This window comes from Dendropsophus ebraccatus, chromosome 13, assembly GCF_027789765.1.
Source record: "Dendropsophus ebraccatus isolate aDenEbr1 chromosome 13, aDenEbr1.pat, whole genome shotgun sequence".
Taxonomy (NCBI): Eukaryota; Metazoa; Chordata; class Amphibia; order Anura; family Hylidae; genus Dendropsophus; species Dendropsophus ebraccatus.
In genome coordinates this window covers 54,062,355-54,087,139 of record NC_091466.1, presented here as the reverse complement: position 1 = coordinate 54,087,139, position 24,785 = coordinate 54,062,355, and the positions used below count along the sequence as shown (strand labels likewise).

The 24,785-nt window shown below is 42.2% G+C and overlaps 1 protein-coding gene across 3 annotated transcripts in view; it reads right to left on the bottom strand.

The window, feature by feature from the left end:
* SMOC1 (SPARC related modular calcium binding 1) overlaps window positions 1-24,785 on the bottom strand; it is a 153,081-nt gene that overhangs the window by 53,555 nt on the left and 74,741 nt on the right. For all 3 annotated transcript variants that reach the window (XM_069951043.1, XM_069951045.1, XM_069951044.1), the window contains exons 4-5: window positions 23,991-24,090; window positions 21,625-21,672 (exon numbers count right to left, since the gene is read on the bottom strand). In XM_069951043.1, coding sequence (XP_069807144.1) covers window positions 21,625-21,672; window positions 23,991-24,090 — 148 coding nt within the window. The remainder of the gene's footprint in view (window positions 1-21,624; window positions 21,673-23,990; window positions 24,091-24,785) is intronic.

The window sequence follows — 24,785 nt, the reverse complement described above, 5'->3', positions numbered from 1 at the left end:
AATGCATTGTAAAGCGTGACTTCCAGCGTTAAATCACAGGACACATAAGAGGAGTCACAGCAGAGGTTGACGTGATCGTGCTCCGGATTTGAACGGCGCCGCGGGACACCGTGAGTATATGCGCCAGCGCCTAGCAGGGGGGCCAATAATAATTTTTTGCAAACTGCTTCTTTAAGGCTGGATTCACACAAGCTAATATAAACATATTTTTGTCTCTGTATTATCCTAACTTGACTGCAGGGCACCAGACTGTAGATCACTATGATGCTGTCAGTTTGGGTCAATAGACCAGCTGCTTGTGTGAATCTAGCCTGAAGGCTTGTGCACACATGGCAAAGTCACTGTAGAAAATTTAGCAAGAGCAAATCTATTCCTTACATCTGAATGAGGCTGTTTCTGTAGCATAGATTTCCCAACTCATATGTATACAACTGGCCATATACAAGATAGCTTGTACGCCTTACAACGACCCCTAATAATCTTCCCATACGTTTGGCTTGACATGTAGGTTTGGACTGGCCCACTAGGGGTTGGATGAATCAACTGGTGGGCCCCTGAATAGTGCTGAGACATGTCTCTATATTTTCCTACAATTTGCACAAAATTATGGCAAAAATGAGCCAGCTACGCAAATACAGTATCTTTCTAAGTTTTTGGTTATTACCTGGAGTTACTGTAAGATAAAGTATTCGACAAATAAGCAGTAACTTATAGTAACTCTGTACTCACAATCTGCCCCCCCCCCCGTAGATCGTTTGTAATTGAATGATAATAATTTCGTGTAATAGCAGACGACTAAATTACCGAGGAGAAATTGTTGGTTGCTTGATAGAATTTGGACCTATTTTATCATTGATCATTTGGAAATCATTTGCGCATTGTTTGGTGTAATAAGACATTGTTCAGTCTTTCATAGTAGCGACGAATGCAGTAGTGATGACAGGACGATCGCAAGGATGATCATACATAACGATCATTGTTCCGTGTAATTGGGTGAACGATTTCAGGTTGTTCGCCATAGTGGTTGTTTGAGATCGTTTATCGTTGAAAAATTGCTTTGTGGAATAGGACCCTTAAATTTGCAGCCCTGTATCAAATTGGTGTGGCCTACGGGAACAGTGCCCTAAGCCTGCACCGTCCCTCCTCCCATTCTCTTCACCATTAGGAATGCCCTAGGCAGGATTTTTCCTAATCATCACTTGTCTGAACACGGCACATGGGCCTGAACAATCCAGCACATGTGCAGACAAGTGATAAGGAGAAATCCTGCCTGGGGCATTCCTAATGGTGAGAAGAGGCGGTGTAGGCCTAGGGCACAGACACACATAGCTGCTTTCCTGGGGTCCGTTCAGCATGTGATGCAGTTATCTGATGGTACAAGTGGTTTGGGGGATGGGAAGGGGGGGGGGGCAGATTGTGGGTACAGAGTCGCTTTAAAATGTATAGTGTGTCAGCTTTAATTCACATCACCAAAACATAGAGCTGAAATTCTAACTTTTCATGAGCATATAATAATAATAATAAAAAAAAATAATGTAGTGTGACTGGTTGCTTAATTTCCTTGCGTTCAGACACAATATGCATCCACAAGGGTTTCCCTGTTATTGTATTGAAATTTACATGTTTTCAAACAGAAAATATAAAGCGTGAGAAAAGCCACGTACAATATTGTCGGGTGCACATAAAGTGGCATGAATTCTCCTGACTGTGTTTTTCCCAGTTGCTTTGTTGTTTGTGTGGCTTTCCAAGACATCAAAGGTTGCCAGCTTTACAGATGTGAAATTAGCATGCAATAAGGAGGTTTAAGGGACAATTCCCTGGGCTTTGTAGCCCTCACAAGTGTATTTCCTTTTTTTTTCTAACACACAGTGCAGGTGCATGTCGGGGAGAAAAGAGACCAATTCTAAGGATTGTGAGTGCAATGCACTGACTGTGCTTAATTGTGACAGCAATTCTTCTTTTCCCCTCTTCTGATTAAAAGCCGGGCGAGGGAGACAGCGGGAAGCCCTCTCGACCCCTAATGGCACTATTGAAAGCCTCTTATGTTTGCCTTTTTGATTCTTGATTGACAAATTCACTGTGTGGCTCAGGCAAGTGCTGCCATAAGGACAATATTCATTGGCTCTGACTATTCTTGCATGGGACCTTAGAAGAAACACAAGTGCACAAGCTTTCTGAATCCAAGTCAAACTGAGTGAGAAAGAGAAGACTCCGAGTTCACCATAGAGGCTTTAATTGTATGGAGTGTACAATATGTGTATTCTGATAGGACACAAAGGACTTTCTCACTCAGGTCCTTCAATGGCATCATGTCAAAAAGTCTCTGTGCACACAGAATTCATAGTATCACTCTTGGAGCAAAAGGTTTTCCTTATACTGGAGGATACAGAGAGATGGAAAGTGATGATTGCATCCTTTGTAAGAGCTGGCATACTTACATTAACTACAAATATATTTCTAAATAGATTGACATATGTAATTAGGTGTATATGCAATTAAAATTTATTTTTATCCTGATATAATTGGAGTGTACATAGGAAAATTTTTTAAAAAAATTTAAATTAATTATTTTATCATTTTTCTGGTATTTTTGTTTTCTACCAAAAATTAAAATAGTAATGGATCAATAGTTTGTGCACAACTGTTAATCTGTGCTCCACAATTTTCCAGACGTGCAACAACAAAAAAAAAATCGGGGCCATTGGCTATTTGGATTTTATGCAATTTCTCCCCCCCCCCCCCCCCCCCACAAGATTTGCTCATTTGGCACATGTCTTTGGAAAATCGTGGCCAAGTGATAAAAATTGGCATATTGCGCACCAATCAGGTTTGAACAAAAAATTAAGAACTTATTCCCACGCTCCGTAATCCACAGAGGTTATGGAGTGTGAAGCTGCGATGTGGAGTTAGGCCTTATTTACACGTCCCGTAAAATTGCCGTGGTTGCTGATCCGTGACCACGGACAATTTTAGGGCCCATTAAATTCTATGTGGGCATTCATACCATCCGTGCCGTCATCTGTGCTGGGTAAAAAAAGGACAGGTCATAGTGCGGATTGTGGCACGGATGCCTCTCCTCACTCCTGTCACTGTTCCTGTCTCTTTTACCGCTTCTGTCACCCGCTACCATCTCCCCTGCTCCTGTCACTGCTCCTGTCTCTCTCATCTGTCCCACTCCGCCCCAAGACAACACCAGCCCCTCCCGACCCCAACCCAGTACATCCAGTGCAATCAACCCTGTATTTTGCGGAATAAAATCACAGTCTTTTAAAAACACTAGACATGTGAATGAGGCTTAAAAGCTCTCCCAGCGTCATGTATCAATATGATGCCAGGAGAGATGTAAGCGTTTAAATATTCACAGGGCTGTACTGATATAGCTGCGCAGCTGTGTAATTATAGTGCTGCAAACATTTAAACACTTTACCTGCTCATAAAATCATATTGATATAGAGTGCACTACAACACTTACCTGTATGCAGGTTCTGTGTTTTTTTACGGAACGTTGGAATAACCCCTTACAAAAAATTTCAATACAAAAACCCAAAGTAATTTTACCCGTCTAAACAATACTGTTGGATTTTCCTTCTTTTGTTTAGTTGCAATCTTTAAGAAAAGGTGCTACTGTGTGTGTGTGTGTGTACTCAACCCAATTATTATGATTATAGTGCCTTTAAAATGACAGTCACCAAACATCATTGACTTTTATTGTATTTAGTCAAGTTCACACTTTTATTTGGTCTGCTATTGCCTTCATTCTTTAAAGGGTGTCAGAGATTTGTAATTTACTTTTTTTAAGTCTTTCCTGCAGGAAGTGGTGTATTCTTTCCAGTCTGACACAGTGCTCTCCGTTGCCACCTCTGTCCGTGTCAGGAACTGTCCAGAGCAGTAGCAAATCCACATAGAAAACCTCTCCTGCTCTCCAGACTGAAAAGAATACCACTTCCTGCGGGACATACACCAGCTTATAAGTATTGGAGTACTTGAGATTTTTTTAATAGAAGTAAATTACAAATCTCTGGCACCAGTTAGTTTTTCTGGAGTACCCTTTTAAGGGGAAGGAACCAGCCCCCATGTTACAGGCTTCCTATTTCCCATTTTATGAAATTTTTCCCCGAATGGTAAAATCCATAATACAAGCATACCCTTAGGGGGAGATTTATCCAACATGGTGTAAAGTGAAACTGGCTCAGTTGCCCCTAGCAACCAATCAGATTCCACCTTTCATTTTCTAAAGAGTCTGTGAGGAATGAAAAGTGGAATCTGATTGGTTGCTAGGGGCAACTGAACCAGTTTCACTTTACACCCCCTCCCCCTTAAAGTGTTGCTTTGTTGGTGACTATAGAGTTATATGATCCATTTTTATTTATGGAATACGCAGTTCTGCCCTAAATTACTTTTGGCAATAAAAAAAAAAAAGTGTATTACAAATTAGCAGCAGGTTAAAGTCAGCGTATAACATGGCCGCTATTAGCTGTGTCCATCATGCTGATTTTGTATGATTAATCACAGGCTGTCACTTTTTCCCCAAAACAGGAACACCTCCAGCACTTTCACACTATTTAAACTATGAAGTAAATGATGAGGTCTTACACTTGGCACTGCTGCCTGGCAAGAGCCATACAAAAGTATACAAAGCTTAGGGGGTATTCTAAAATTAGGCGCCGCAGGATTAGGCAGGCCATAAAAAAGAGTAACTATACTTAAAGGTACCTTGATGCTACTGGCATACAATTAGTTATACAAATACATGAGGCAGCCATATATCTTAGATGAATGCTCTTTTAGCCGAAAGCTATTTCTTCCAATTACCCTCATATACATGCACTGTAATGCTGCGTTTACATGGAACGATTATTGTTCGAATTTTCGCAATAACGGTCGCATTTGAGAGATAATCGTTCCGTGTAAACAGCAAATGATCAGGCGACGAGCGAGAAATCGTTCATTTTGATCTTTCAACATGTTCTCAAATCGTCATTCGCCGTTTGCTAAAAATTCGCAACAGTCTTTCAAAGATTCACCCTATGTGAAAGATGGGCTTAAAAAGGACCTGTCACCCCCCCCCCGTGCCGGGGTGACAGGCTCCCGACCCCCAGTTAGATCCCCTTATACTTACCTCGTCCCGCTGCTGGAGCCAGTCCCGGGACGGAGATATCCTGGTCAGAAGCGCAGGGCTCCATTCATTCTCTATGGACGCCGGATCTCTCTCCACAGCGTGCGCGCCGGCTTCTGACCGGGATATCTCTGTCCCAGGACCGGCTCCGGCAGCGGGACTCGGCGGCATGAGGTACATATGAGGGGATCTAACTGGGGGTCAGGAGCCTGTCACCCCGTCACGGGGGGTGACAGGTCTCCTTTAAGCGATCTTAAAAATTATCACAATAACGATTTTTCTTACCAATTTTCGAACGATTTTTCAAACAATTTATTCATCTAAACGCTGATAGTTATAAAAACCAAATTGTTCCTTTAAAATCGTTAAACGATAGATTGGGCGACTTATCGCTCCGTGTAAACCCAGCATTAGTATGGTCAACTGTGCATGTGCTCTTTAATAGGAGTAATAGACCATCTTCTCTCAGGCACCTCTGTAGGTTAGTGTGAGAGCAAAGGATCAATCATGCCCCCCCCCCCTATCTTCTATTGTAGAGGAGTCAGGAAAGCCCTATAAACCTTAGATGGTTGCTGAAGTCAATGTTGGTATATGTTCAGCAAAAGTCAGTTTCTTAAAGTGGAACCCCTGTTGAAATTTTTTTTGTCTTTCAGATCAACTGGTGTCAGAAAGTTATATAGATTTGTAATTTACTATTTAAAAATCTAAAGTCTTCCAGTACTTATCAGCTGCTGTATGTTCTGCAGGAAGTGGTGTATTCTTTCCAGTCTGACCCAGTGCTCTCTGTTGCCACCTCTGTCCGAGACAGGAACTGTCCAGAGCAGTATCAAATCCTCATAGAAAACCTCTCCTGCTCTAAACCGTTCCTGTTACCAACAGAGGTGGTAGCAGAGAGCACTATGTCAGACTGGAAAGAATACACCACTTCCTTCAGGACATACAGCAGCTGATAAATACTGGAAGACAAAATGTTTAAATAGAAGTCAATTACAAATCAATATAACTTTCTGACACCAGTTGATTTGAAGAAGAAAAAAATATTCACTGGAGTTCCATTTTAAAGGGGTTGTCTCCTAAAGATAAGGTCTATTGAAGTTGCTAGGGAAGCAATGGCCATCCCTACTTTTCCTGCCAGCAAAAATGTAGCATTTCTACCAAATTATTACCATCTACTGTATGTAATACAAGAATGTGCGCCCCCGCCCCCAAAAGGGGCACATAAAGGGGTGAGCCACTTTATAACCTCAAAATGTTTCCTTTGGCAATAGAACTATTCTGACAACAGATGGTAGAAACTGTGGACACTGATTCCCTGTATATGACACCTATGTAACTACGTGAGGGAAATGAATACAGAGATCAGAGGTGCTGTCATGATGATCATCATTATATTACAGCAGCTTAGATAACTCCTAACTCCGGGATAGGGAACATTCGGCCCTCCAGCTGTTGCAAAACTACAACTCCCAACATGCCTGAACAGCCAAAGATAAAGCTGGAGAGCTAAGGATCCCGCCCCCTGTCTTAACTTGTTCTATGCTCCAACCTGAATGTATTTTTCAAAAACAATAAATCCTAAAAATTATATAACAAAACATTGCCATGGAACCTCTTACTTCCTGAGTGCCAACTGCCTAACACCATAAGAGTTATAGGATTATATGTCCACTAATCACCTTAAAGTAGGCTGATCAGGAGTGTGAAATTCTAGGAAATTAAGCATTTAAATGCTTTACTTGGCAAAGCAATAACACTGTGAGTGCACTGTGCGTTTACTTTCCAGCTAATGCTATCATTCACAGATTGATAGCCCCATATATCAGGGGAATATATTAAAGCTGGGCTTCTCGCAACCTTCCCTACAACTAACCTGCCTCAACCTAAGCTGCAGTAGTTGTAACCTTAAAGGGAATCTGTCACTAGGTTTATCCCGCCTCAAATGAGGGCAACATAAACTAGTGACAAAAATGCTGAACAGATCAGTGTATTACTTAAATCATACTTTCTCAGCCGTCCTCCTGATATGCAGGAGAATAGGATTCTTGCCACACCCCTTCTCCGCCCTCCAGCTGCTGATTGACAGGTGACTGCCTATACACAGCATGGATAGATAACTGCCAATCAGCAGTTGGTGAGCGGCGTTTTCTGCTTCTCATAAATATAGAGGACTACTGGGCTCATGCACATAATGGAGAGAACTACATGTTGTCCATGTTATTCTGGAGGATATCTCTGAATCAGCTGCACTGAACAATATAAGTCATACATCATTCTGTTTAGTTTATTTGTCACTACTTTATGCAACCCTTAGAAAGGACAGCAGAAACCTACTGACAGAGCCTCTTTTAAAGCGACTCTGGACCCCCAATCTGCCCCCCCCCCCCCCCAAACCACTTGTACCTTCAGATAGCTGTTTTTAATCCAAGATCTGTCCTGGGGTTCGTTCGGCAGGTGATGCAGTTATTGTCCTAAAAAAAAACAACTTTTAAACTGGCAGCCCCGTGCCCTACGGGTGTGGCCTAGATTGAGTATGCATTAGGCTGGCACACCCTCTCTGTCCCTCCTCCCTGCCCTCCTCATCATTAGGATTGCTCCAGGCAGATTGCCTGCTATTCCTCAGCCGTGTCAGCCCGGCACATGGGCTGGATCGTTAAGACATCTGTACAAATGTTCCGCATGGAGAAAATGTTCCAGTGGCATTCCTAATGATGAAGAGGGTGGGGAGGAGGGACGGAGGGGTGATGCAAAGTTAGGGCACAGATGTTCTAAGCCACGGTCGTAGGGTACGGGGCTGTAAATTTAAAAGTTGTTTTTTAGGACAATAACCGCATCACCTGCCAAACGAACCACAGGACAGATCTTGGATTAAAAGCAGCTATTCGAAGGTACAAGTGGTTTGGGGGGGTTAGATTGTGGGTACAGAGTCGCTTTAAGGTCCACATAGTGATGTCAGTATAAAGTGTATGAGGGCCTCCTAAGTCTCCACCTAAAGATGTCGGATGACATAGTGGTTGAGCATGATGGAATTTCACTGCCCGGTCCCTGGAGCTGTCTTGACTGCAGCTTACTCTCCCTCTCACCATAGAGAACACAGGAACGCTCAACGGTGACCACTGTGAATGGGGAGAAGAGGTGATATAGCAATCATTTAGTCGACAGTTGTTTAGGGGTTTAGGTCCCTGCATTTGCTCCCTTTTTAGCCTTCTCGTACTTGACAACAGATTTCGCAACTTTGGCGCTCGCCTACACTAGTCATCTGGCCTTGTAACCTGACCCTAAGGATATGTGGCCTAACTGGACTAGCTCTTAAGGTGCTTTGGGTAAGGTTAGGACTCGCCACAATACACTTTATACAGTTGGTTGGACTGACTTAAGGTAAAAATATAGGGGCACCTTTAGGGGAGAAGGTCATCATGGTCTGTCACCTTCAAAATGCTGCAAAATATGTTGGCCCTATATAATGATTATTGCTAGTTATAAAATGTAACAATAAAATCGGAGGTATTTTTTTTCTCTAACTCTTACGGCGCTCTTCATATTCCAAAATTTGCTCTTGAAAATATTTGTTTAGTGATCGTCTGCAATGGAGTATGTGATATTTATTCTCTGTGTTTATTCTTGCCTTTTAATACACGGAAACATGATGCCAAAGTTTGTCTTGGACGCAGCCTCTGGCTAGTAAAAGTCTGCTAGTGGAGTTACCATCACTTTAATGGAGTAAAAGTGCCTGTAGTGACTGGTAGGTTGTAGCTTGCACATTAATGTTGACTCTCTTAAGGTTTTCTAGGACTTTTTTTTTTATTGATTGGCTAGTTTGATCGATGGAGGCCCAACTCCTGGCAATCCCAAGAGTCAGCTGACTGTATGCAAATGCTGTGGCCTCTTCAGTTCCTTTTAGATACAGCTCCGTACACCTAGGATTTCACTGTATTGAGCGCTTTAGCTGGCAGACGATATTGTTATCTTTGGCTGGTCTCCCCGAGATCGGTGATCTCTCTTCCGTATAGCTATGTACATTTAGAAGTGTCGATTCCTGGTACTGCAGTCATCCCATTCAAATCAGATCTTATACAATTTGCCTGACAAAACTTTATTGGTTATTCTGCAGTTTTTTTTTAACTTTCTATATTGTTGGGGCCGTATAAATGAAGAAAAAAAAAAAAAAAACGCTTTACTTACCTACCTTGAGTCCTCCCACAGATTCCCTGCAACACCTTCTTGGCTCCTAATTAGAGATGAGCGAACCCCGAGCATGCTCGAGTCGACCCGAACTTTCAGCATTTGATTAGCGGTGGCTGCTGAAGTTGGATAAAGCCCTAAGGCTATGTGGAATTTATGGATATAGTCATTGGCTGTATCCATGTTTTCCAGACAACCTTAGAGCTTTATCCAACTTCAGCAGCCCCCGCTAATCAAATACCGATCATTCGGGTTCGGATTGACTCGAACCCGAACCCGGTTCGCTCATCTCTACTCCTAATCTGTCAGCAGGTTTATGGTGTCCTATGTAAGAGTAGCATAAACTAGTGACCGAGAAGCAGAACAGAATGATGTATCACTTACATTGTTCTGTGCAGATGATCCAAAGATATCCTCCTGAATAATATGGACAATAAATAGTCGTCTCCATTATGTGTGAGCACAGTAGTCCTGGATATTCATGAGAAGCAGAAAACTCTGCCTGCTAGCTGCTGATTTGGCAGTTATCAATCCATGTTGTGTATAGGCAGGCAGCTGTCAATCAGCAGTTGGTGGATGGGGGGAGGGGTGTGGCAAGAATCCTATTGTCCTGCATATTAGGAGAACAGCTGAACAGAATTATTCAAGTAATACATCGATCTGTTCAGCATTTCTGTCACTAGTTTACGCTGTCCTTATTTAAGGCAGCCTAAATCTAGTGACAGATTCTCTTTAAAAAAATTAAATATATATATATATATATATATATATATATATATTTACAGTAGTAGGTCATCTTAAATGCTTGAAATTCACAATATTCAAGAGAAGGCAGCATTATATATGCCAACCAACCGAACATAACATTAAATCACCTGTCTATTATTGTATAGGTCACACTCATATTGCCGAAACATCTCTGACTTATCGGCATGGGTTCCACAGGTCTTTTGCACTGCACTTTTTATATCTAATGTTGTCAATTACTAACACAATGGGGGAGATTTATCAAACTTGGTGTAAAGTAAAATTGTCTCAGTAGCCCCTAGCAACCAATCAGATTCCACTTTTCATTTTCCAAAGAGTCTGTGAGGAATGAAAGGTGGAATCTGATTGGTTGCTCGGGGCAACTGAGCCAGTTTCACTTTACACCATGTTTGATAAATCTCCCCCATTAATGTCTTGACGTTTCCTATGTCTTACAGTAATACTGTAGCTTTATTCCAAGTCCTTTTTTGGGATAGGAAATCTCAGGGAAACGTGGCAAACATTCATCAAACTGCCGGAGGTTGGACACCAATGGAATGTACATGACCAAATCAGTTTCCCAGAATATGAGGTGATGATATGATGCTCACTTCCAGTCATTAAAGGGAACCTGTCAGCAGATTTAAGACCCATAAGCTGCCACCATGCAATAATACCCAACAGTCATAGGTTTCTAAAAATGGTATAAACTTTCTCTACGGGCATAAACTATAAAGTTATAAAGTTTATACACCCTTTATACACAGGGAGGAGCATGAGGCGTGAGTGAGCGTCACGCTGGTTAGCAGGACCGTGGTGCATGCAAACCCTATCCTGCTGTGTATGGAGTGTGGAGATCCTATGTGGGTCAATTAACCTTTAAAGCCGTACGTTGGAGGCTTTCTGTTTTTTGTTGCGGTGAAGTTCCCCAGTGCAACTGAGGCGGAGGTTACGGACCGCGAGGTGGGGCGTCTTCTTGTGGTAGTGGAGGACGTAACCGCGAGCGGGGAGGGGAGCAGAGGGTCCGGGAAACAGCCGAAGTTGAAAAGTTGTGTCTCGTGCAGCTCGCTGAGGACGTAGGGGTGAAACGCTGCCCCGAAGCGATATAGGTGGGACGGTGGTCCAGTCGCTTACAGCGTACGAGACAAGACAGGCGCTGCGAGGGAGAAAGGCACAGGTGTGGTTGGCTTCAGTTGGCCGCGGCCGGCACTAGTGAGAGCGGTGGACGGCGGCGATTGATTGGAGTTTGCGTGGAGGAACCTGCAGTGCCGATGTATTAAAGACGGCTGGTCCCGATACAGAAGCCCGAAGGGGAGAGCGGATCACTCAGCAGCGTGGTTGCAGAGAACTGTGGAGAGCGTCCAAGCGGCAGGGCAACGGCCCACAGGAGGGTAACAGTGTTATAACCCTGGAATTAATTTTTTCCTTGAAGGTACTCTCTTTCTTTCCTTGGGAAGATTAAGATGTATACATGACTGATTGAACTTTGCCCAAAGTCTCTGTAAAGCGCAAGCACTGATCGTTAAAGGTGTAGTCCTCCTATATATGAGTGGTTTCTCTACTAATCGCTAGAAGGGAGGATTTATTTTTTGTAAATCATTGTATGGAACCTACTAACCATCTTTCTGGCCTCGAGTGACTGGGTTATGTAAAGAGAATAACCAGACTAACTTATTTGAGTTAAGATTAACTTTAACAACTTGCTTTGCGGAATTTAATAACTAACACAAGATTTCTGAGCAAAGGAACATTCGCTGTAAAGGCAGAGTGGATTCTACTACCTTGCTAAGCATACTAAACATACTAAGCATTTGAAGACTGCGATATAAAAAAAATCTGACATAAATTGCCCTCCCTGAGTGTTCTGGGTGGTTGCTTCGTGACTCTCTTTTTTTTTTAACAGGAAGATCACAGAGGATTGAGAAAGGAATACTTTGTGATAATCTTGTGAATGATATATCGTTGTATACCAATTGATGTGATATATTATAACGGTAACACTGTTTAGTAGTGCCTGGTTGTAGTTGGAGGGTTGGTTATTTGCGTAGGACTGGTTAAAGGAAGAGGTAAGAGATAGGAAAAAGTAAAGAGAATGAAAAAGGCTGCCAAAAATGCAAAAGGGGGAAGCCCAGCCAAGGAAGGTAAAGAACAGAAAGTAGTAGGGAAACTGGATAAACTGTTTGGTTCACCGTCAATGCCTAACAAGGGACGACTATCGCTTAAGGGGAACAATGAGGAAAGTCAAGATCTAGTTATAAGGGAGGTGATGGAGGGGAAAGAAACGCAGGAACCACCAGAATGGCTCATTGGGTAGGGGGTATGGGAGGGGGGAGGGTGCAGGGGAGGGAGAAGTGGGAAGGGGTAATCTGGCTTTTTTTTTTTTTTCTTCCTCTTTTTTTCTGATTGTTGCTCCCAGGTGTTTCAAGTCTCAAGAATAAGATATAGAAATCGTAATGGTAAGGGTTATCATATGGAATATTAGGGGACTGTCAGATAGGGTGAAGAGGGTTGCGATGTTTAACTATTTGAAAGTTTTTTTCCCGGCAATTGTCTGCTTAACGGAGACACACCTGGTGGAGGATAACACCAAGGTTTTGAGTAAATTGTGGTGTGCATATCAGTACCATGTGGTTTATTCTTTTTTTTTTTTTTTTTATTTATTCAAATGTGTTTATTGAAAGGTTAAATGGGGATACAGAAAGGAAGAGGGGGAGGCAACATACAGGATTATATCACCGTGAGCAGAGCCACAGATAACCGCATAAATAACATGGTCATAAGCATGTTGCAGAAAATCTCCAGTAGCATAATATCTATCAGGTTAATAATACCCGGCCAGCTTAGGCAGCCCAACTAGATGGAGCATAGTACTAAACATATAACAGTGCAATTCAACATTAGGGCTTGGTAGCAGACCTTGATATAGTTGCTGAAGGGTCACTGAAGAGTAATAAACATAGATTAAACCAACAAAGAAAAGAGCGGAATAGAAGGGAGAAGAAGAGGAGGAGAGCCAGCACAGCCCCGGACAAGGAGAGGAGGGGAAGCCAACAGCGAGAGCACAGGGCAAGACCGTCGCCATAATATTCGCGGTGGTCACGATTAAGAGGTAGAATGTGTGAGATAAGTAGGCGTATCCATGAACATCATCCACGCAGACCAGATAGCTGTGGCAGCATGTGGTTTATTCTAACTATGCTAGGGGAGTATCGGTATTGATACATCGTAAGATGGATTGGACTCTGTTAGAACAAAAAATCCACCCAGAGGGGCGTTATGTGTTCCTTCACTGTAAAGTAGAAGGTATAATTTATATTTTAGCTTTTATTTACATACCACCCCCGTTTAAACCACTAGTTTTGGAAAAGTTATTTTAATATTGCAAGACGAAAGAGGATTGCCCGACCCTGGTGATGGATGACTTTAATATGGTGTTAAATGAGAACTTGGACAGACTTCGGAAGGGAACATGGGATGGTGAAAGGGGGAATACACCCCTTTATAGGCTAATAAGAGAACTAGAATTGATAGATATTTGGAGGGAAAGAAACCCAGGAAAATCTGAATTTACATGTTGGAATAAATCTGCAGGGACAATGTCTAGGATCGACTTGGCGATCTGTAATGGCTTAATGGCACAAAAAAATATATAGAGTGGAGCACTTGAGTAGATGTATATCGGATCATGCACCTATATTAGTGGAGTTTGGGAATAGGATAGATGGAACACCTAGACAGATTTGAATTAATGCACATTGGTTAACTTTAATTAAAGATAAGGAGGGGATAGATAAAGAATTTAAAGACTTATGGGAGATAAATTGGCGGTCAGCTTCAGAATTCACAGTATGGGAGACAATGAAATTACTTATTAAAGGGAAATATTTTGGAATTATATGTTAAATGAAAAAGGGTTTCACGGAAGAGGAGAAGAAGTTAAGGGAACAGGTTAGTAATATGGAATTAGAGTTTAAAAATAGTCGCACGGTGGAGTGGGAAGATAGGTTAAAAAATGCACAAGGTGAGTTAGAGTCGTTTCTTCTTGAAAAAGCCAGAAATCAACTATCCTTTACGAAGGAGAGGAGATTTCTGGGTGCAGGTAAACCAAATAAGAGTTTGATGGCACTAATTAGGAATCAGCCATTGCAGATCGCCAAGGAGTTTGGAGATTATTTCAGTACTTTACATACATCTGAGAATAAAAAAAGTTTAGAAAGTCTACAAGTATTTTTGGAGGGTATAGAGTTTCCACAGTTAAAAGAGGATTGAAGAGAGAAGTTAGATGCTCCGATAGTAATAGAAGAATTATATGGGGCCCTGGACGGAGTAAAGGGGGGCTTGTCTCCTGGTGGGGACAGTATTCCATATGAGATGTTTAAAGCACACAGGGATGTATTGGTGTCAGGGTTATATAAAATCATAACAAAATCCATTGAAGTGGGGGAGTTACCGGTTTCTATGGGGGAAGCTGTTATAAGTCTAATACCCAAACCTGATAAGGATTTATTAGAGTTAGAATCATTTAGATTCTAGAATCATTTCCCTCCTCAACGCCGATGCAAAGCTATATGCAAAGGTATTGGCTTTGAGGCTTGGAAGAGTAATTGGAACCCTAGTTCATGAGGATCAAACTGGGTTTGTACCGGGTAGTATGTTCAGGTTCAACATAAGACGGGTATATGAGAACATGCAGTCAGTTAGTGTGCGGGGGTCCCACTCCATCCTGTCTTTGGACGCGGTCAAGGCGTTTGACAGGGTGGAGTGGGACTATTTATGGGAAACAATGAGAAGATTTGGGATTGGAGATAAGTTTATAAACATGGTGAAGCTGTTATATAAAGATCCAAGAGCAGTAGTAAGTGTAAATGGTGTTTTGTCAAGTTCCTTTAAGCTTAGTAGGGGAACTCGGCAGGGTTGTCCCCTCTCCCCTCTGCTCTTCGCCCTAGGGATTGAGCCATTAGCCATTAAGATAAGATCTGATGCAGTTATAGAAGGCTTTGGGGCGAGGGGTGGAGGGGACAGGATTTCATTATATGCGGACGACCTGCTATTGTTCCTAAAGAACCCTGTAGAGGCAGTCCCGAGGATTATTACTCTTATTGAGGAGTTCGGGGGGTACTCCGGTCTTTCAATCAATTGGAAAAAATCTGTGTTGATGCCTTTGAATTATGATTTTGTGATGTCACTGGGCTCGTTACATGTACTTGGGAAAGATGAGAGTTTGCGTTATTTAGGGATACAAATATCTAGAAATATTGAACATTTTAATGATTTAAATATAAAAAAGGCGATAAACCTTATGGAGAAAAAGATTGCTATCTGGCAGCGATTGCCTCTTTCTAGAGCTGATAGGGTTATTTTGCTGAAATCCGTGGTTCTCCCAAGGCTGCTATATCTGTTTGCGGCGGCTCCTATCTGGTTAGAAGACAAAGATGTGAGGAGGATAAGGGTGATCTTTAATGCTCTTATTTGGGGAAGAAGGAGGGTAAGGTTAAAACTAGAGAGGCTCTGTCCCCCTTGGGGAAAGGGTGGTATAGGGATTCCAGATATAAAAAAGTATTTTTTGGCATTGGCTTATTAGGTCAGAGCATAATCAGCTCTTAAAATGTATAGAAGGGGAAAATTGGTACGAACAAATGGGTATTTTACAGATGTTAGAATCAGGTTGGTTAGAGGAGAGGGTGTCTCCGGAAATGATAATGATAAAGGCTCTTGCCAAAACGTGGGTCGAGTTAAAAAAGTGTCTGAAGTTGGAAGGGGTTCTGGATTTAGCGCCCATTTGGGGTAATTGTAATCTTCCAGAAGTGATAAAAATAGGGAGGTTGAATTCATTACAGACAGCAGGGATAAATATTGTAGAGGATATTAGGAGAGGAAAAGAGGGAGTCAAATCCTGGGAAGAGGTTAAGTTGGAATTTAATCTGGAACAACGAAGTTGGTTTGATTACTATAGATTAAAAGACGCCTTAATGACCACTCAGCGCAAGAAGGGTAAGGTTTTCTCAAGTACACATATCTTGGTGGAGAAGTTAAGAACAAATTTAATTAAAAAAAAGCGCTTAAAACGGTATATGGGTATTTAATTAATGATGGGGAGGAAGGTTTTAGATATAGGGAAAAATGGCATGGAGAAATAGGTTAGAGGATGATCAATGGTTAGATATAATACGTAACACCAAGACTGTATCAAAGTCAGCAGACCATAGAATAATTCAATTTAATCTTATTAATCGCATATATTACACCCCCTCATTTCTATATAAAATAAAGAGAAGAAGTGACGATAAATGCCCGAGATGTGGAGTAATGGGAGCTGGCTTCACACATATGCTATGGACCTGTGATGCTTTAAATCAATTTTGGGAGCAAGTAATATCTCAAATTTCAAAGGATGTGAATTATGTTTTGGAGCCGTCGCCGGAGTGGGCAATATTGGGCGATACTACCGGGATTAAAAAGGGGAGGAGAGTAAAAAATAAGATTATTAGAAGTTTGTTTTATGCAAGGCTGTTAATAGTTCGAAATTGGATGACACCTTTTGTACCAACATTTAGAATGTGGCTCTCTTGTAGCGACAAATATGAGAAATGGCAAAATATGGGGCAATATTAAGCTAATAATTGTGTGAATTCTTTTTTTTTTTTTTTTTTTTTTAGGGCAGATTAGGAGGGGATGGGAAATAGTGAATTTGGGTTGAAATTTTTAATAAGGGATGATGTTAATACTTGTAAACATTAACAATATTTTATATGAATTGTAGTGATTGATAATTGATTTGTTATCTTTTTTTTGTTTCTTTTTTTGAAAAATGAAAAATAAAGTGAACATAAAAAAAAAAACTTTATACACACTCAATAACTGACAGTCGAACGATTGTTATCTCTCTTTCCACCGCCTGCCCTCCTCATACACAGGAACGTTCAGCATGGTCGAGTGTTCCTGTATTCTCTATGGGGTAAGCCTCGAGCGAGAAAGCTCTTGCTGCGGCTTATCTCTACCTGAACAAAGGGGATAGACAGTAATTTTTCATCACGCTCGACCTCTATCACCACCGACATCATCTGTCGGTGGTCGTCAGTAGTGGACTATAACAGAGGCGTTTCGGGCGGTAGCCCGGGGCCCTGAGCTCCTTGGGGGCCCATGACCACCCAAAAATACTTTCAGTGGCGTACTGTTTCCTGGCTACACTTCCGCCATGATTTGCAAAAAATCACTGTTTTTTAATGGCAATTTTGCACAAATCAGGACATCATGACATTATCTGTCCTGTACTATGAACGCCAGGCTAGTGCTGCCATAGTTACAGTGGTGTGGGGGGGCCCAGGCTTGGTGAACAGCCCAAGGCCTATGGTAAAGTTAATCCGCCCCTGGTGGTCGTTCAACAGAGGAATGTACAGCGGACCATAGTCTAAGGTGTATGGGGACCATAGCAGTCATGCTGTCCGTTTCCTAAACAATACAACCCAGCTCCAACTGCATTACTACATAGAAGAAGCTGAGGCCAGTACACAATGAGGGAACATTTATCAATGTACACCATGGAAAAGGCTAACTAATTTATCATGGTTTACGTCTAGAAACAGGCATAAGCCTTGGCAGAAATCTAAACCTACTCTGGAGCAGGTGTAATTCTGTGCCGGCCATGTGGCAGTAGTAGGTCCCATCAGATTTACTAAGATCAGTGTATGAGTACAGATGTTGCTACAGATGAGTACAGAGATTGCTTATAGCAACATACCAGGCCTTTAACATCCCTTTAACATGTAGCTGTCACTTACAAAAACTTTTCACTCGTCAAAACGTGTCAAAAGTTTTCGTAAATGACAATGACATTCAAACTTTTTTTGGACCAATCCTGCCTGGTCCCCTGCTAATACAAGGGTGAATACTCTGTAAATTCCAACAGCTTGGTTTATTTTAGCTGTTCTTAACATTTTGGGGTCACTTACCTTTCAATTTTGCAACCTGCCTTACAAAAAATAGAGTTATTGGATAGTAACAAGTATCATCAAGTAGTCTTTGAAAATATGCTGTATACATAAGACTCGGCCATTGATGCTTACCTGGTGATTATTTTCTTCCATCATGGTTGGTTGGTTGCCTTTTATCTCTGCTACTTTAGAGCCGAGCTATATTGAATGGCTTCAGTTTAGCTACAGTATCTAGTGGAATGTATTGGAGTCAGAAATCCTCATGCTTCCTGTTGATTTCACATACACAGCCTTTGGGTCCCTCCATTTCCCCTGTGTTTTACTGTTTGATTTGTTGCTAAGTAGATGTCTCTAACACTAAGCAAAGTATAGCACAAACTCAAAGCCCAAAAACTGATTTCTACTAAGATTAATTTAGATTATAAACTATAAGCAACCAAAACAGCAAATAGAAAAGGCTGATTTTCACCTTTTACAATGATCCTTGTTGAAGGGGCTTTAAAAAGAAAATCTAAGCAATGTATTTACTTGCAGCACTTTCTATCATTCACTAATGTATTGCCTGTCGCTCAGATGCTGAGACATATATCACATACATTTCACATCTCCACTGCTCCCTGGCTCTCCCACTGCCAATCTTGTCTCAGCGGGGATCCTGTTTCACACGCTGGGCAGCAGCTGGAGTAAGTAAAACTGTGTCTGGTAGCAGTGCAGTAAGTAATTACAGAAATACCTGACAACTCTTATTGGGGAGCATGCAGGCAGCTGTATATAGAGCTTAAAGTGACTCTGTACCCAGAATCTGACCCCCCCCAAACCGCTTGTAGAGTCAGCTGCTTTTAATCCAAGATCTGTCCTTTCGGCAGGTGATGCAGTTATTGTCCTAAAAAACAACTTTTACACTTGCAGCCCGTGCCAAACGGGAGTATCTGTGCCCTAACTTTGCACCACCCCTCCGTCCCTCCTCCCCACCCTCTTCATCATTAGGAATGCCACTGGAACATATTTTTCATGCTGAACACTGCACAGGTGCTTAACGATCCAGCCCATGTGCCATGCTGACACAGGTGGGGAATGGGAGGCAATCTGCCTGGAGCATTCCTAATGATGAGGAGGGTGGGGAGGAGGGACGGAGGGGTGGTGCAAAGTTAGGGCACAGATACTCCTGTTTGGCACCGGCTGCAAGCTTAAAAGTTGTTTTTTAGGACAATAACTGCATTGCCTGCCGAACGGATCACAGGACAGATCTTGGATTAAAAACAGCTATCCGAAGGTACAAGCGGTTTGGGGGGGTCAGATTCTGGGTACAGAGTCGCTTTAACAACATGATAAAAAATACAGTCACTATGCTTATCTATGGCAGCATCACCCAGTGCACATTCGCACACATTTAACTACGGTAGTATACTTTTAGTTGCAAATTCAGATAGGACAGTACTATTTTAGACCCTAACTTGTATATGCAGTTTTTTCATGTAGATGGTGTAAATCGTTCCTCAACTGTGGTTGCTTGAAATAGATGCCACCTAATGCTAAACAATCTGTTCCTTTTGTGTTCCATTGTCTGATTTTGGAATAATATTACACACTGAAAGCCAGTGTGGTTGTTTTTAAAATTTTTAATAGATTGGTATTCAAAGGGGACTTAAAGTGTACCTGTTGTTATAACTTTCAAAATCTAAATAATCAGTACATGTGATATAAAGCAAGTTTGCAATATACATTAATTTTTTTTTTTAGTTATCATGGAAAACAAGTCACTTCCTGTTTACTGCCTGCCTTTTCTCAAACAGTCAGAAAACAGGAAGTCCTGTGTCTCCCAGGTCATCTGAGCGCTCACAGAGAAGGCAGTCATGTGATTGATGGACACATTGAGCTGTGACTCTCTGTACTGGTCAGACTTCATGTGTTTTGTCTCTTTTTTTCAACCAGCTTAAAGTGAAACTGTCACCCCCTATTTGCATTGTGACTGCTCTCCATAGGTGTAAAGGGTAAATGTTACAGCTTTCATTACTTATTTTATATTATACCTCAGGGTGCTTGTTCTGGTAAAAAGTTGTTTTTATCACCTGTGGATTGGTATATGTGGGCGGGGCCTCTCGGCCTTTGTGCCACATCGCTCCGCCCCTATCACCACTTAGCCACGCCCCATCTGTGACGTCATCACCGCATAGGCCCCGTCCCCTCAGCGGCCATTGGTGTGGGACAATCTAGGGGGGTGGGGCCTAGAGCTTTAGGTTGGCCCTTCCAATGGCTGCTGAAAGGGTGGGGCCTATGCGGCGATGACGGCACGGATAAGGGTGGGGCTAAGTGGCGCTAGGGGCGGGGAGATGTGGCACATAAATTTCTATGATTCGGTTATAGATGGTGCTTATGACCCAAGATGGGATTGGGGGTAATTTTACATTTAAACGGGTCCAAAGACTGGCTACAAAAATGGTAGGGGGTGTGAGGCATAAAACATATCAGGAAAGACTTTTTAAATCTATATAGTCTGGAGGAAAGGAAAAAAGGGGGACAAAATGGTAACCTTTAAATATGATAAAGGACTAAATAAGGTTCAGGAGGGAAATGTTTTTAGAAAAAAATTTAACTCAAGAACAAGAGAAGAAGTGAGAGGTTATTTGGGGGGAAAATCAGAAGCAACATAATAGAAAAGAAAATATTACTTTACTGAAAGAGTAGTAGATGCTTGGATCAAACTTCCAGCAGATGTGGTTGGTAAATCTACAATAAAAGAATGTAAACCTGCCTGGTATAAACGTATATCTATCCTAAGATCATAAGAAGGGAAAAACTAAAATGGCAGACTAGCTGGACCATGGATGGATGGATATATATTTTTTATTTATTTATAGGACCTTGACCATAAAATATATCTAAAAAAATGTCTGTAATATAATTACTGCCAAAATTCCTTATATGGGCACTGTCAAGAGAAAAAAAACTTTTGATTTTTATTTGTCATAGAGAAGAGTAGAACAAACCAAGAGAATTCTGTGCTTAGCGCCCATATATCATGACCATGATGGCCTCATAAAATCTATAAAGTCATCTCACACAGACACAGAGCAGTAACACTGAGATAGTGTGCAGTAACACTCAGACCCTGACAGATTAAAAAAATTTAGTTTTTAAAACATAAAAAAAAATTGTCATGGCAGGTACACTTTTATGCATCATGCAAAAATGTAAGGTACCAGAATGTAGCACACAGTGATGCCTTATAGCAGGGGTAGGGAACCTTGGCTCTCCAGCTGTTGCAAAACTACAACTCCCATCAGGCCTGGACAGCCAAAGCTTTAGCTTTGGCTGTCCAGGCCTGATGGGAGTTGTAGGTTTGCAGCAGCTGGGGAACCAAGGTTCCCTACCCCTGCCCTATAGCAACTATTGGGGGTAGGTGACCATATGATCTGATAAGTCACAGTCCTCACAATAGACTGAGGTGGCAGTGGACCAGTAATAAATAATAAATTGTGAAAGTTTTTTTCCCCCCATAAATTTTCATTAAAAAAAAAGTAAAGAAAAATGTGTGATAAAGAGGACCTAAATCTCTTTGCCCATGGGCCCAAACAATTTCTGTCCGCCCCTGATAGATAAATAGCACTGTGGATTAGCACAATCCACAGGACATCTTGAGACTTTACTTACCTTTCCGGCCGGCATTACCCTGGTTTGAGGGCTTATCTGTTACTGAACCTTCAATGAAATAGATGCAATTACTACAGGCTGCAGTTACATTATATAATATGGTAAAATACAGGATTATGTTACTCAGCAATACATTACAATACTACATACAGTACGCTATTTATACAGTGATCAGATGCATCTTCAGATCTGGCTAAAGTCCAATGTTCCTCATTTTATGGTATATACAGACTTCCATCTGGAAAGCAAATGAAATCTGACAGCTTGTTTCTATGATGATCTATGATGTACTCCATAGATCTTAGGGGACCTCATGGGTTAAATGCAAAGAGCATAGGGCTTTGACTACATATTTTCTTGCTTTACTCTATATTACACAGTCCACCCCGCAAATCTGCTGTGGATTACTCCACGTGTTCTTGTTGTATCGACAAAGAATAAATTTAATATTTTATAAGTCGTAATCATGAACATTTAAAGCGAGAACTCTATTGAAAAGAAAAAAAAATCTTTCTAACCAACTGATATCAAAAAGTGTTAAAAATTTGTAATTTACTTCTATTTAAAAAAAAACAACAACCCAGCTCTGTGCTATTTTGTCTGGGGTTTTTGATGGAATCTGCTATAGGGGCTCCTAATGGAACCACAGATGGGGATGTAAACAAAGTCCAAGGCTAAGGGTGTTATTACACGGGCCAGTGGGGGCCCAATAATAACTGTAAACAAACACCGATAGTTACCGATGTCCTTGCAGCCCTTGCTTAAACTTTATACATTACCTATCCAGGCTGCAGGGCTCCTCCTGCAGTCTTCTTCTCCCAAGGTCCAGCGCGCTCCAGATTCAGAGCGGAGTGTCTCAGCTGACAGGCCGCTCAGCCAATCACTGGCCGCGGCAGTCTCTGCCTGTGATTGGCTGAGCAGCCTGTCAGCTCAGACAGGCCGCTCCTGAAGCGAGAGCGCGGGTCCCGGGAAGAAGAAGACCGCAAGAGGAGCCCAGCAGCCTGGATAGGTAATGTATATCGCCGGCCCCGCACCGCTATTACATGCAGCGATGCGCGGTCGGCGATCAACAATTATAGGTTCAGTCTCATATCAATGATCAGCCGATGATCGTTGTCATCGGCTGATCATTGTATTTATTACACGGAGAGATAATCGGCCGAATCGGTTATAGCTCCGTGGAATAGGCCCCTAACATACTTCTTGAAAAATTTTACTGGAATGGTAAAGATGTAGTCTAGTCTACTATCATCCACTGCTCACAATAAAGGGAACACTAAAGGCTACATCCAAAATCTCAATGAATGAAATATTCTGATTGCAAATCTTTATTGATTACGTAGTGGAAGGCGTTGAGAAGGGTAAGGGATAAAAATGATCAATGTAAATCAAAATGAATATCCTATGGACGTCTGGGTTTGAAATAATTCTCAAATTCAAAGTGAAAAATCAAATTACAGGCTGTGGAAAAAGAAAATGAGTATCCGTATTGTGTGTGGCCTCCATGTGCCTGTATGATCTCGCTACAATGCCTGGGCATGCTCCTGAGATGATGGATGTTCTCCTGAGGGATCTCCTCCCAGACCTGAACTAAAGCATCCGCCAACTCCTGGACAGTCTGTGGTGCAACATGGAGTTGGTGGACGCAACCAGACATGACGTGCTCGATTGGATTCAGGTCTGGGGAACGGGCGGGCCAGTCCATAGCATCAATGCCTTCATCTTTCAGGAACTGCTGACACACTCCAGCCACACGAGGTCTAGCATTGTCTTTCATCAGAAGGAACCCAGGGCCCACTGTACCTGTATGTGGTCTCACAATGGTCTTTCAGATCTCATCCAGGTACCTAACGGTAGTCAGGGTACCTCTGGCTAGAACATGGTGGGCTCCAAAGAAATGCTTCCCCACACCATTACTGACCCACTGCCAATCTGGTCATGCTGGAGAATGTTACAGACAGTAGAACGTTCTCCATGGCGGCTCCAGACGCTGTCACGTGCTCGGTGTAAACCTGCTCTCATCCATGAAGAGCACAGGGTGCCAATGTCCAATCTGCCAGTGAGGGTGTTCTCTGCAAATGGCACTCACCCTAAACAGTGGTGGGCTGTAAGCTCAACACCGACTTGTGGTTGTCGGCACTCATGCCAACCCCTCATGTCTCCTGGTGTTCTGGCCCGTCTCCTGGTACCAGCTCCATAATCCATGATTTTACAGAATCAGTGGGATTACAGTGATTGGCTTGGAATTACATTGTGTTGTTTGAGTGTTCCCTTTATTTTTTGAGCAGTGTAGAAGGCTGTGGATGTTTTTACTAATACACTAAATAAGTGTCCTACTCCATTTTGCTGTATGACTTTTTACGTACCTGAACATATGGGTGTTTTGTTTTGTACAGAAGATCCACTTACAGGTTTACCATCTGAGGTAACACACCAGCAATATCGTGTATAAGTATGACACTGCACCTGCCAAATAAAGGATAAATTATGTTAGTGATATTTCTTATATACGACCCATTCTGCATTTCAAATGCGGCGCACAAGCCAGATTGGCTATTGGGATAGCTCTGGCGATGTTGTGGCAGCTAGTTGGGGGAGGGTCACTTGAGCAGTTGTCACGCAGTTGAGTTGTTGAGCAATTGTTACCCACTCCCAGTCAGACAAGCTCTGCTACTGCAGGTTTAGATAGCCCAAGTATACGCTGGTGTGTTGGTGCAAAGGAATAGACAGAGTCCAATAACTTAACCAGAATATCGTCCGTTTACTTAGAGCTTTAGTGCAACACACAAAAATAGGTTTCCACTTCAGTAACAACAATAGGTGCAGACAGGAGAGAGAAGAAGTGTTAATCATTGAATGGAAGACAGTGGAGTAGTGGAGCGTCTTGAGGGCCCTGTCCAATGTAGTGCTGTACTCTGGGATAGTGTAGCCTGGTGTAGTAGAGAAGAAGAGAATATCCTTGTACTCACGTTTACTGAACTGCCTAATGTCTTACAGTGTCGAGGTACCCGAAGCTTTCCGGGATAGCGCTGTGTTGCGCAGTGGAAAACGTAGGCTAACTGCAGCTTTGTTCCACTGGGGTCAGTGCCTTACTGGATCCAGGTCACTGCCCTGCACTGTGTGGCTAGTATCCCTGGTGTGAACAAGGTAATCTTCAGAGG